Here is a 13,781-nt window from a genome sequence, read left to right on the forward strand (position 1 = left end):
TCATTAAGTGTGTACAGTTTTTTTGTGTATCAATTCTATCTCAATAAAGCTATTACTTTACAAAGAAAGCATGGTGACGAGTGTTGGGATTTGCTTAGAACCCTGGCATACTTTATTAGAGGACCTGGTTCCTGTCTGGCTGCTCTGCTTCCCATTCAGCCTCCTGCAAATGGACACCCTGGGAGGTAGCAGGTGATGACACAGGTAGGAAGTAATTGGGTTCTTGCTACCCACCTGGGAGATCTTAATGGCGTTCCTGGCTTCAGTGGCTTTAGCCTGGCCCAGTCCTGGCTGTTGGCAGGCATTTTGGGAAGTGGAGATGGGAGATATCTCTTTCACTGTATCTGCCTTTCAAATAAAAAGAAAACAATTTTATTTACAAAAAATAAAGAGAACATTATTTTCCTAAGGCTATGCAACCAATTACTACCCATGGGATCCCTTCAAACAACAAAAAATTATTATCTCATAGAGTCTCCAGACCCCATGGTGTTGTTAAGGCTGCTCTCCCTCTGAAGTCTGAAGGGAAAGGATCCCTTTTCCTTCTCCAGGCTTTTGCCTGAGGCAGCATTCTTCAGGAGGCCTTTTTCCTTGAGCTGGTGTGTCTGTGTCTCCAGGCTTCCTCTGCATTCCTTTGAAAAGGATATTTGCCATTGGATAGGGCCCAGTGTTAAGTCCAGGGTGATCTCATCTTGAGGTCTTTGACTTAATTACATCTTCAAAGACTTCTTTTCTAAATAAAGTTACAGGTACAGCCTATCTTTTGGTTTGGCGCCACCACTCAACCCACCACGGTAATCACAGGTAATAATTTGGGATTTTCCCTGTCACATATACACATATAGAGGTACACGTCTCACACCAGAACCTTGCATTTTTGATTTTTGCAATATTCTTTGTATAAAATTTATTCATGCTGTTGATATAAAAGGTATCCTTTTGTATATTGAAATGTCTTATTGTAATTTTTTTTTAAATGTTGCTGAATCTTAAAGAAGACTGAATATCATGAAAGCAATCCTTATCATATACCCTCAGCAGCCAGGTCTGCACCAGGCTAAAGCCAGGAACTGGGAATTCTTTCTGGTTTCCCACCTGGGTAACAAGGACCCAGGTACTTAAGCCATTACTACAACTTTCCAGGGTCTGCTTTAGCCCAAAGCTGAACTTGGGAGTGGAGCTGGGACTCAAACCCTAACACTCAAATATGGGATGCAGGTGTCCCATCCAGCTCCTTAAATGCTAGATCAAGTAGCCACTCTTCCCTGCTTTTTATGTGTACCCTGTACACTCTCTCTCATTGTTTCTCAAATAGAGTCTTTGCCAACTTCCAAAGAGTGTCTTAATCATCTCTACATTCTGAGTAGATAGTACTGCTAAATAGTTGAATGGATGTATGAAATAGTTGCACCTTTGTGGACTGTCTCACACTATCATCTCCACCTTCCAGTCCTTTCATGTTCACCAGGGTTTGCTGTCTGCTCTGAGAAGACCATTTCCTCTCTAGAGTTTTGAGGTGAGCAGATGGTTTTTTGCTATTGATTTATAATAATTACCTGTAAAATTTTGCTTTGAAACATTGCAACTCTCTTGTCTTACATGATGTCTACACAGTCTTGAAAGATTCTGAATATTTTTAAAATAATGCCTCTTAAATGTAGTAGAGCTTGGTCCTTTAATTTTGCATGTATTCATAGGGTAAATTTGTAACTGCTGATTGGTGAGGAGAAACTGTCTGCTACCCACATTTGTGATAGTATTGGTGTATAGAAAATAATGTTCCAGTTTTCATTCTGTTTCTGTTTTTAAAGTCCTTGCAGAAAAAGAAGCTGAAACACAGGTTACAAAATGAAGCACTTGCATATGCTTTTTTCTGCTTTTGATTTATTTTCTAACTTGCTTTTTTGGACCTATTGAATGAGTAATGTTTAATCATTTTTTTTTTTTGGTTGAAATTCATGGGGGTCACAGTTCAGAATTTATGGAGTCTTGAAATACCATAATGCAGTAACTGCGGTGTGGTGTGACAGGAGGGAAACAACTCACATGATCCTCAGGAGAACTAAATCCTAATCTCAGTTTTTTCAGTGAGTCATTGGTGGTATAGGAAAAATGTAACTTCTCTTTGGCCCAGCCAACTCAGCTTGATAATCTTCTCTCCACTTCTGAAATTCTGTACTATTTCTATTAAGTATCTATCTTTCTGGGATTTAGCAAGAAATGGTTACAGATGAGCACAAATATTTTAAAGATTGGATTTAGCACCCACAAGGTTAATGACAGGTAGTAGATGTTTGGAGGAGGTGTACTCTGGGTTCATTTTTCAGGCAGGTGTCTGTCAAGTCCACCAGGGATGGCATTAGCAGGAAAGAGATGTACAGACATACCGAGGCGGGAGTAAGTTAACAGAAGATGCTCACAGGCCCAGCCCACACTGTCTGGGCAACGATCCTGGGGTATTAGCTCTCTAGCTAAAAAGGAAGTGTTTTTCTGTCTCATTAGATATTTTCTGTTCAGAATTCATTTTCCATGAAAATGCACAGAAAGCACAAGTTTTACCCCATCTCTCAGAGGAGGTAGCCCTCCACATGCTGCCCCCTTGAATGCAGAGGCACAGCCTTTCCCTGGTGATGGCATTAGGGAAGAACACAGAGACTTCCTTGGTGGTACTCATTTTGGTAGGAGTTTTGTGAATTTAGAATTTGTGTGTGTGTTTGTAAAATGCATTCTGCATTGAGTAATCAGCTGCACCTGTAGGGTTTTCTTATCTGATCTTGATTTGCAGTTGGTATTTCATGTCTAGATCAATGCTGCTCAGTACAGCTGCCTGCCGCAGCCAGCGGGAGTTCTCTGCATCTACCTTATTCCCCTAGTCACTAGCCCCAGGACTTGAGTGAAAAAATAAGTTTTAAGTTTTATTTCATTTTAATTATTTTAAATTTCAACAGCCACAAGAGGCTAGTGGCCACTGTTGGGTCATTCAGGTCTTCATCTTCTCTCTTGTTTATGGTCGCTTACTACTGAACACTCTGCTGACATATAAACAATCTCTTCATAAAGTAGTACCTTTCCCAGAAATACCATCCTGCCTGCCTTTCTTTCACCTCTTCTGAGTGTCTCTGGAATACCTGGAGGAGTTACTTCCTCTTAAAATTCTCCACCTTTTCTCTTCTGGGACACTGGGGTTTCCGTTTCAGCAGACTGCTTCTTAGGCTTCAGATTGCTTCTCTGTTTTTGCTTCTTCTTTTTTGTCTGTAGGCTCAGCATTCTGTTTAGCTTCATAGTCTCTTATGTACTTATGGTATCACCACAGTCTGTGCCTCTGAGTGCTTCCCTGTGCCTCAGATTTGTGCCTTCAAAGGTCTGTTGAATATCAGTGGTACCTGACATCTTGCCTATAAATATGAGAGGACTTTACAAAAAATTGTGGAGGATGTTTATTATGAAACACTATGCACAGATTTCAACTTTTGTGAACCAAAGTAAAATTTTAAAAAAATATTTGAGAGGTATAGAGAGAAACAGGTTTCCTATCTACTGGTTTATTCCTTAAAAACATGTGAGTCAGGAACTCAATCCAAGTCTCCTGTGTGGGTGGCAGGGTATCAGCTACTAGAAGCATCACCTACTGCCTCCCAGGGTGTGTATTAGTAGGAAGTGGAAATCAGGAGCAGGGTGGAACAGAATTTGAACCCAGGCATTCTGATATGGGACATAGGCATCCCAACCATTGTCTTAACTTCCACAAAGGCCTGCTCTGCACCCCCAACCCCCTACCCTCAAATAAACTTTTAATTTCATTTTCCATGAATTTCTTCAAATACCCTGATAACATCTTAAATGAGTCTCTATTAGCTCTTCTGTAAGTTACAAATTTGCTGAAGAGTAGTTTAGAATGTAATACACATTCTAAATTGTTATAGTTTTGCTTCTTAATTTTCATCTACTTGAAAGGCATATATATATATATATATATATATATATATATATATATATATGAGAGAGAGAGAGAGAATGAGAATGGATATGATCCACTGTTTCACTACCCAAAGCCCACCGTAATGAGGGCTGAGCCAGACCAAAACCAGGAGCCCAGAACTCTATCCAGTTCTCCCATGTGGGTGAGAGGGGTCCAAATACTTTCATCTCCTGTCTCCCAGGATGCATTGGCAGGAAGCTGGATCAGAAGCAGAGTTGCCAGCCCACAAACTAGCACTCCGATATGGGATGCAGGTATCCCAAGCAGCAGTTTAACATGCTATGCTACAGTGCTCACCCCCATAATTGTAATGTTAGCTTCTTAACATTTTAGAAAGAATGTACACGCTTTTTTTTTTTTTTTTTGGGAAGGTGATAGAGATACAGTAGTGGATTAAACAAGCTAATAAGAAAGACAAAATCCCTGTTCTCAGCCGGCGCTGCGGCTCACTAGGCTAATCCTCCGCCTTGCGGCGCCGGCACACCGGGTTCTAGTCCCGGTCAGGGCACCGGATTCTGTCCCAGTTGCCCCTCTTCCAGGCCAGCTCTCTGCTATGGCCCAGGAAGGCAGTGGAGGATGGCCCAAGTACTTGGGCCCTGCACCCCATGGGAGACCAGGATAAGCACCTGGCTCCTGCCATCATATCAGCGCGGTGCGCCGGCCGCAGCGCGCTACCGCGGCGGCCAATGGAGGGTGAACCAACGGCAAAAGGAAGACCTTTCTGTCTGTCTCTCTCTCTCACTGTCCACTCTGCTTGTCAAAAATTAAAAAAAAAAAAAAAAAGTCCCTGTTCTCACGGCTTTACAGCATACGAAGGACAACTTTAAAATGAGTGACTGTAGGATTGGCATTGTGGCGTAGTGGATAAAGCCGTCGATGGCAGGATCCCATGTGGGCGCAGTTCAAGTCCTGGCTGCTGTGCTTCTGATCCAGTTCCCTGCTAATGCTGGGAAAGCAGCAAAAGACAGTGCAAGTGCCTCTGCCACCCATGTAGGAGACCTGGATGGAGTTCCTGGTTCTTGGATATGGCCATTTTGGGAGTGAACCAGCTGATGGAATCGCTCACTCTCTGTCTCTCTCCCTTTGTAACTCTGACTTTCAAATAGTATTAAATCTTCGAGAAAAAAAAATGAGTGAGTGTAATAACACTGTGGGCTGATGTATTTTCTCATTGAGGACTCCAGAGTTCAGAACCAATGGTCTTCTCTGACAGGTCTCTAGTTGGAACTGAAAGTGAATGAGTGAGTGGTGGGGCTAAAATGGATGGGAAAAGTAGTATGACAATTCATTGCATTTTAATGGCATTAATGAGTCTCACTTTGAAGTGTATAGAACATGCAAAGGATTTCAGACCTAGGCAGGATATGGTCTCTGGTTCCTCTTTGGCTTTGTATTGAATTGGTGGTGTAGAGGCAGGTAAGTCTTTTGTTAGCAGTCTTGATGGACACAGTAGGACAGTTCCACAGCACTTAATCACGTTTCTTGTCATTCTTGAATTACTCAAACCTACAAAGTGGGCGGCAAACTTTTGATAGGAAAAAAAAGGAATTAGCTTTAAAAGGTTTGTGACTAATGAAAATCAAACTTGTGCTACATTAAGCAACACTTTCAGGCTATTATTCAGTGGGAAGCCTTTTTTGCTGAGCTCCCTTTAATCTATAGATACTATGGTTTGGGAAAAGTCCCAGCCAGCTACCATACAGTCTTTTGTTGTTCTTTGTTAAAAAGAGAGGGCTGTTTCATTGAATTGAGAAGATAATGTTGATTTAGGTTCTTAGTAATTGTTTAAGGAAAACAAAACTTTGAATTAAATGAAAACAGATCTTTGATTTACAAGTTCAGAGAAATGTTTGAATAACTTTTAATTAGTAGTTCTATGAAATTAGTTACGATTATAAAGAAGAAAATAAATTAGAGTGCTGAAGTCAATTCTTACATGTGAATTATTTCAAGTATTTCCCTATGGGGGGGAAAAAACCTCAAAATGTGTGGGAAGAGAAAGGTTAGCCCCAGAATTGTCTTGCTAGACTCTGCTTGATTTTCAGGTTTAATGACCATTCAACATGCACCTGCCGGTTACCAACACCAGTTGCAGAGGACATTTAGTGTTAGGGGATTTTTTTTTTTTTTTGGTGAAGTATAAAAATATATTCAATCGATTTTAACGATCCTCGGGGATCCTAACATATGTTGACAATTTAGCAGACAGTTATTTAAAGTTACTGAGAGAGATTGAAGCTTTATAGGGTAACTCTAGCTTGAGAGAAAAATCCAAGAAATACAGAATATCAGATTTCTTTGAGAATTGTTTATTTTCTTTTATTGGAAACTAAATGTTGTTTGAGCCACAGCGATTACCTAGAAAATTGCATTACGTTTTATAACAATTCTTTATTTTTGAAGGCAGATGATTTAAAGGTAATAGATTTTGGTCTTCATTATGTTTTCCAGTGATCTTTTTAATGTAGTTACAGGAGTTATTTCTGTCAATTCTCACTTATCTCTGCAGCAATTAGAGATAGAAATGAAGTTGGAGTCCTAGATAACTTTATCTCACTTCTAAAAAATATTTTCTTAGAAAATGTATATTGAAACTACTAACAGATATAGAAAAATATGGCTTTGAGTTTTTTCTTTTTGTCAGTATTTCTATTATTTATCCAGTATGTATAAGGATTATTAAAGTATGGACATGTAACATGTTGCTATTTTGTAAATAAAACAGTTATTCCTGGAACTTAAGTTTACTAATCATTTTTTCCTTGAATACATATTAGAGATTTTTCTTTTCTTTTTTTTTCGAATTCCATTACACTATTTTGTAATTGCTTGTATTTGGTGAGGATCAACGAACTGTTACCGTTTTGCAGGTCTCATCACAACCACATCAAGGAAACTAGACAGAGAGCAGCAAGAGGAACACATTCTGGAAGTAAGCATTCCTTTGTTTTAATTGCTTAAAAATGTTATAATTAAAAGTACAGGAAGGAAGAGTCTTACTTTGTTAACCAGTATTCATAATTAATATTTTGTTATCACTTTTTGATCATTAGTAAAGAGATGATTATCATTAGGAACAAGACACTTTTTATGAAATATGATCTGAAAAACACGTGTATTACTTTACCAAACAGGTTACTGTGACAGACAACGGTATTCCCCCCAAATCAACCATTGCAAGAGTAATTGTGAAAATCCTTGATGAAAATGACAACAAACCTCAGTTCCTGCAAAAGTTTTACAAAATTAGACTCCCAGAGCGGGAAAAGCCAGAACGAGAAAGAAATGCCAGACGTGAGCCTCTCTATCGCGTGATAGCGATGGACAAAGATGAAGGTCCCAACGCGGAAATATCCTACAGCATTGAAGATGGCAATGAGCATGGCAAATTTTTTATCGAACCAAAAACCGGAATGGTTTCATCCAAAAAGTTCTCTGGAGCCGGAGAATACGACATTCTTTCAGTGAGTTAAGACAGAAGTCTTTAAATTTCTTATGCTTTGGTTAGGAACTTGGTCTTGTATTTCTCTCTATGGAGAATGGCTTCAGTGTTTGGGACTTAACAGTCAAGTGGTGCTTGATCATGGTTGAGAAGAGTAGAGTTGAATTTGGTCACAGAATCATTGTCCTTTTTGTCAAACATTAAATGTGGTATATTCAAATACAAATGTTAGATGTTAGAAATTGGCTAGATTTAAGACTGACCCAATCTGCTGTAGTTACAGAATGTAATTTCTGCTTGGGTGTCTTACTCACTCTTCTCCTCTTTTATAGATTAAGGCAGTTGATAATGGTCGCCCTCAAAAGTCATCAACCACTAGACTCCATATTGAATGGATCTCTAAACCCAAGCCATCCTTGGAGCCAATTTCATTTGAAGAATCATTTTTTACTTTTACTGTAATGGAAAGTGATCCAGTCGCTCATATGATTGGAGTCATATCTGTTGAGCCACCTGGTAGACCTCTTTGGTTTGACATCACTGGTAAGCGTTCCTCATAGTTTCCACTGCCTTATATAGGTTACACTGAGAATAATTTGTATGTGGTTTTCTGATTTTTGTTGCACAGCTCAGAATTTAAAATCAAGTATATGACCTGCTGGTAGAGAATTTGCTTTAAACTATAATAGTTGGGTTGAAATTTTTTTTACAATATGCAACATATATTGTTTTGAATAAGTACAGTATATTCATCAAGTTTTGTAATATTAACAATCAGATTTTTTTAAAAGTGCTTCACATAGTTTCAAGGAATCCTGAATGTTTAGATAGAAAAGCACAGCTTCTTAATTTTTAATTCTTCATTTGTGATACATGGCACGGTATTATTTTTAGTGACGATTAGTAGAGTATTTAAGTGATTGTCACAGGGACCAGCATTGTGGTGCAGTGAACTAAACTGCAGCCTGCTTTGCTGACAGGCATCCCAAGTTAGAGTGCCCATTTGAGTCTTTGCTGCCCTCCTTTGTATCCAGCTTCCTGCTAAAGTGCCTAGAAAGGCAAGGGAAATGGCCCAGGTACTGGAACCTCTGCCCATGTATAGGAAACTGAAGGAGTTCTGGCTGCAGGCTTCAGCCTGGCCGAGACTTGGGCCAGTGTGACCATTTGGGGAGTGAACCAGCAGATCAGCAGATGGAAGAGTTCTTTCTCTCCCACTACTTCCCCTTCCCCCAACCCCACAGTGGCTCTGCCTTTCAAACAAATAAAACATTTAAATGTGTGTGTATGTATATATATATATATATATATATATATATATATATATATATATATTTCAGTATTTTATAGCAAATAAAATGAGTTTTGTATGAGTAAAACATTACAATGTCAGCTGTGGCTTTTTAATTTTATTCACCTCACTTTGAGTAGGAAGCAGGGTTCATTAGATCTCATCCTGTAATATAATGTACGTGCTTAAGCCAATCCCCCTGCCTAGCACTTCCCCTTGTTTAATTTGGTTCAGGCATTGAATGTAATAATACCGTATTCAACTAACTGAAAAAGATTCACATAGACTTTGATATTTATAAAACCAAAAATACATGCTGTGATTCATCTGTAGTCAGAATTTCATATCCTTTCCCCCTGTTCTACCTCACAACCAAGTTACCCCCAAATTCTCTTTCAGAAAGTTGAGCCTCATGGAAACAGGGTGGCTGTACTACATGCTTTGCCTCTTGAACTTTCACACTAGGCAGTGGACTATTTTCCCTGCTTTTGGTCTTTGCATAAAATTATTAATGTCATCAACACTTATGAAACTGTTACAGTTTAAGGAGAACAAGATTGTTTTTATAGTCCACTATAATCAGAATAGTCTGTTTGCCTTCTCTTAACTTTTATCACATTTCCAGATTAACAGGCTACTGTTGTATAGCATCTGACATTGCTGACTACTACCTACCATGTTTGGAGCTGGTTTGATTGATTGTTCTTTCTATTCTGTGCTTGCTTTTCATGCTTGCTTCTTTTGGCTGTGCCAGGAGATACACTTGCTAGAGAAGTTTTTTACATCTTTCAGATGACTTGTGACCTGAACTGTACAGCAGAAGGTATCTGCTGAGATCACATAATTTGCCTAAGATTATGAGATCTAAAATAATAAAAGCATTGATTTTCTTTATTTTTTTTTATTTCCAATGCTTCTCATTGCTCTTTTTTTCTTAGTATGCACGTGGTCACCCATTGCATTTGCAATACATCCCTACACCTGTAGTTTTGGATTTGATTTAAGACCATGAACGTGTGTGTCTGTGTTTTTTTGCCTTTCGGTTAGATTTAATAGTATAACTTCATCATGACATTAAGCATCTCCTTTCTTTCCATTTCATTGATAGAAATATCTAAGCTTCAATGGTTTTGAAAGGTTTTTATCTAAAATATAGTTGGGGATACCTTTGAGTAGTATTAGTAAGACAGAAACTTCTGCATCATTAAGCTTTGTGTTTGACAACAGTCGGAATACATTTATTTTCACATTGTGTGTAATAGACAGGAATGATTAAAGTTAACTACTATTATATTTATCAGAGTTAACATTTGTTTGTAGTAGTTATTTTATTAGAGCAATATGCTCAAAGTACCATGAAATCTTTTTTAATAATTCTGCTTTTAAGTGCTTGGTGATATGTCATACAGCTACCGCAAGGTAAATTAAAGGAATTTTCAGAACCTCTGAAAAAAGCAAATTGAAAGTAATTCTTTGGCAATATTACTGTTTTTTTTTTTCTGTTTTTCAGAGTTATTGTTTTGCTGCTTCTCAGTAGCTACCTTAACATATAGGATATAATTTTGCTTTTAAAACACTGTCTCTCTAATTGGCCATGCTTTTCTTGTCTTCCAAAGTTCTAGCTCTTTGGAATCATTTTGATCAGTGTATCAGAAGTCTGTTTTTTTCCGCTGCCATTAATTGATAGATTTTTATATTGTGATGTGTTTTTAATCTTCTGTCTACCCTAATTTAAACTAGGTGGCAACTATGATAGTCACTTTGATGTGGACAAGGGCACTGGAACCATCATTGTTGCCAAACCTCTTGATGCAGAACAGAAATCCAACTATAACCTCACAGTCGAGGCTACAGATGGAAGCAGCACTATCCTTACACAGGTGAGTGAGTTACTAATGATGTGCTGTCTGGGTAGGATGGAGATAGCATTCACACTGCGGGCAGTGTGAACAGTTGAGTTGCCCTCTGTGGTTCTGACAACAGAAGTTAGTATGTTGTCACAGTTTTTACATCTACACACACCAAGAATTTTTATGTAGATAAAGAAAGTTAACTACAAACCATGATTTGGGTTTTATGTGTAGTAAAGCAGTTTTGAACATTTTGACAGGAGACTTAAAACTAAACCACATTGTTATGCCATCAAAATTTCCTACTCAGGTTAATTTAAAGCATATCACTGTTATGGATGAATTGTGCAGGTCATTTTCATTAAAGCTAGTTAAAGTGATTAATCTTCTAAGTCACTTCTTTGGGATCCCACCCTTCCCCCTTTAAGGCTAACAACCAGGGCTATATAACAGTGACTGATAAAAGTGTTTTAGTAATCCTTTTATTACCTTTATTTGTTCCAATCTGATGATGAAGAGGCAGCCAAATGACTGGGATTTCTAACTTTAAATTGTAAAACCCTATAACCCAAACTTTTCATTTCCTACAAATTCTTTTTCACTGTAACTATGGGCTGTTTGAGTTATAACAAAAGGAACATTTCCTGGATGAATAAACATTATGGGATTTGGGAAAGAGGCAGAGAGCTATCCATTCATTCAACAGTTACTTGTGTATTTGTTACAGGGCAGTATATTTTGGGAAGCTGAAAAGTAGGAAACAGAGCAGACAGAAATCCTGCCCACTTGGAGCTTACAGTAGAATGGTAGGAGCTAAAGGATTGTATGGAATCTACCATATACTTAAGGAAGAAGTTAGACATTAGATTCTGATGCTTCTTAATTCATTTTCTAACTTTAAATTAAACTATTTTAAATCTTATGTGTGCCATCCTTCTGCTATATCTTTTAGTTGCATGAAGGAATAACGATTTCTTTTCAATTAAGAAATACATAGATAATGCAAAGCCAGTTGTGAATGTATTTTATTCCTCTTTCCAAATGCTCCTGATTTTTAATGCAAGTAGAATTGATCCATATGCTATACTGTATGTTTATGGGGTCATTTTGAAATTGGTACATGAGAGTTCTAGTATATTGAACTTTCAATTTTGTCCATAGCTATTCTCATTCTAGAGACAAGCAGAATCAATTAATGTTCTCTCTTTAAAAATCAGCCCTTGGAACTTCCACATACTGTTGGTGGTAATGTAAATTTGTATAACCATTATGGAAAATAATGTGGAAATTCCTCAAAAACCTGAAAATAGAACTACCCTATGATACAGCAGTTCTACTGCAGGATGTATATCCAGAGGAACTGAAATCAGTATTGTTACAGAGAGAAGGCCGCGGAAGCCTTGGGATTCTTGTCTTCAAGCAAGAAGAATTCAGGTGTGAGACAGAGAGCAGAGTGATAAGGCTTTCTTGGGGATAGGGCATCCATCAGAACGGAAGGGACAGAGAGAGATCACCCAGTCACTTGGACTGGGGGAGAGGGAGGTTACATGGTTGAATGGAGAGAATATACCTGGGCAGGCCAGAGGGGTTGGCTCAGCAGAAAGGCAGAGGGCTGAGCGGGTAGTCCGAAGTCTGGTTGGACTCCCTAGGTTTTTAAGGGAATCTGTTTACCCACTCCCCCTCTCCTCCAGGACAAAGGATGGAGAGTCCTGGCAGAAGGGTTTGTTGGGTGAAAATTAGCAAATTCCTCCCCAGATTTGCTGGGCCCAGGCAGAGTAGGGAGGCTTCCCTTAGGGCTTGTCTAAGAAGGTTTTTATTGCCCCATGTTGTCAGGTAACCCCTTTGGTCCTGAGAAGAGAGAATTCTGGGTGCTTTCCTTGGGGGAAGGGCTGGGACCACCTGGGAGGTTATCAGGTTCTGAGCAGGACTTTGAAGTGCAAGATGCTGGGCTTCTGGAGCTTCTGCAGTGGGTGCTGGTCTTCAGGCCTTTCTCAAACACACATAGGCTCAATTTCTGACTTCCTGCCTAAAAAGTATGTCAAAGAGACATCTGCATACATGTTTATTGTCCATATGAATACATGTCCAATGAATACATGTTTATTGTAGCACTATTCACCACAATCATAAAATGGCTAGGAGTCCTTAGACATATGAGTGGCTAAATTAAATGTAATTAGTTGTATCATTTAATATAAGTAAATTAATTATACATATGCAGTGGAATATTACTCAGCCCTAAAAAGAATGAAATGCTGTCATTTGCAGCAACATGGAGGAATGAGGTAGGCATTACATTAGTGAAATGAGCAAGTCACAGAAAATAAATACTGCATAGCTCACTCATACATGGAAACTGAAAAGTTGAGTGCATAGGAATATAGAATAGTGGTTACCAGTGCCTGTGAGGGACATGGGGGTGGGATGGGGAAAGGATGGTTGATGAGTAGAAGATGGAGAGGAGGAATGCCATCTGTTGTTCTGCAATCTACTAGGATAACTAAGGATGACAACAGTTAACTGGATATTTCAAAAGAGCTGGTGCAGAGGATTTTGAACATTCCCAGAACAAAGAAATGAAAAATGTCTGATGTGACAGATATGCCAGTTACCCTTATTTGTTCACTACCCGTGTACATGTATTGAAATGTCACATTGTACCCTATAAATATGTACAATTACTGTGTGTCAAACCATCTTTAAAATTTTTTTAAAAAATTAAATTTTAGAGCATGAAAATAAGAGAACATCAAGAATTGTAATGAATTCAGTGGGATACTTCTGAGAGAAAGGGTTAAATAATATAAACAGCATTGGACCAGTTCACAAAGTCCACTGACCAGAAATATAGCAAAGGAAACTTAATAAGCAGTAAAACTGGCCCTGTGTGCCAAGCATTCTCATTATGAAAGACAATACATATACCTGCAGCATTTGTCATTCATTATATAAGCTAATTAGAATGTACCTCTTTCCCAATAATTGTATTTTTAGTTAATGCAGTTGAAAAGTAAGTATGAAATAGTTGTGCATTGACTATAATTTCTTTTAAATCCAGGAAAAATGTATATATTAATTTTCTTTTCCTTGGGGACACAGAATATCTTAAATTTCCATGCTTTATTTAAATTCATTTCCATAACTTATTTTGAGTCATTTTCAGAGGGTCTTGTTATCCCAGTGAATTGCTGGCAGGGGAAGGTAGTCAGAATACAAGAGAAG

The 13,781-nt window shown here is 38.3% G+C and overlaps 1 protein-coding gene across 5 annotated transcripts in view; it reads left to right on the plus strand.

The window, feature by feature from the left end:
* The window catches only part of FAT1 (FAT atypical cadherin 1), a 125,735-nt gene that overhangs the window by 69,495 nt on the left and 42,459 nt on the right, over positions 1-13,781 (plus strand). For all 5 annotated transcript variants that reach the window (XR_009868171.1, XM_062212777.1, XM_062212780.1 and 2 more), the window contains exons 4-7: positions 6,850-6,911; positions 7,114-7,443; positions 7,754-7,964; positions 10,450-10,589. Coding sequence is in view for 4 of the 5 variants with exons in the window: in XM_062212777.1 (XP_062068761.1) it covers positions 6,850-6,911; positions 7,114-7,443; positions 7,754-7,964; positions 10,450-10,589 (743 nt within the window). In the remaining variant the exon portion in view is untranslated. The remainder of the gene's footprint in view (positions 1-6,849; positions 6,912-7,113; positions 7,444-7,753; positions 7,965-10,449; positions 10,590-13,781) is intronic.

This window comes from Lepus europaeus, chromosome 16 (genome assembly GCF_033115175.1).
Source record: "Lepus europaeus isolate LE1 chromosome 16, mLepTim1.pri, whole genome shotgun sequence".
In the NCBI taxonomy this organism is placed as follows: Eukaryota; Metazoa; Chordata; class Mammalia; order Lagomorpha; family Leporidae; genus Lepus; species Lepus europaeus.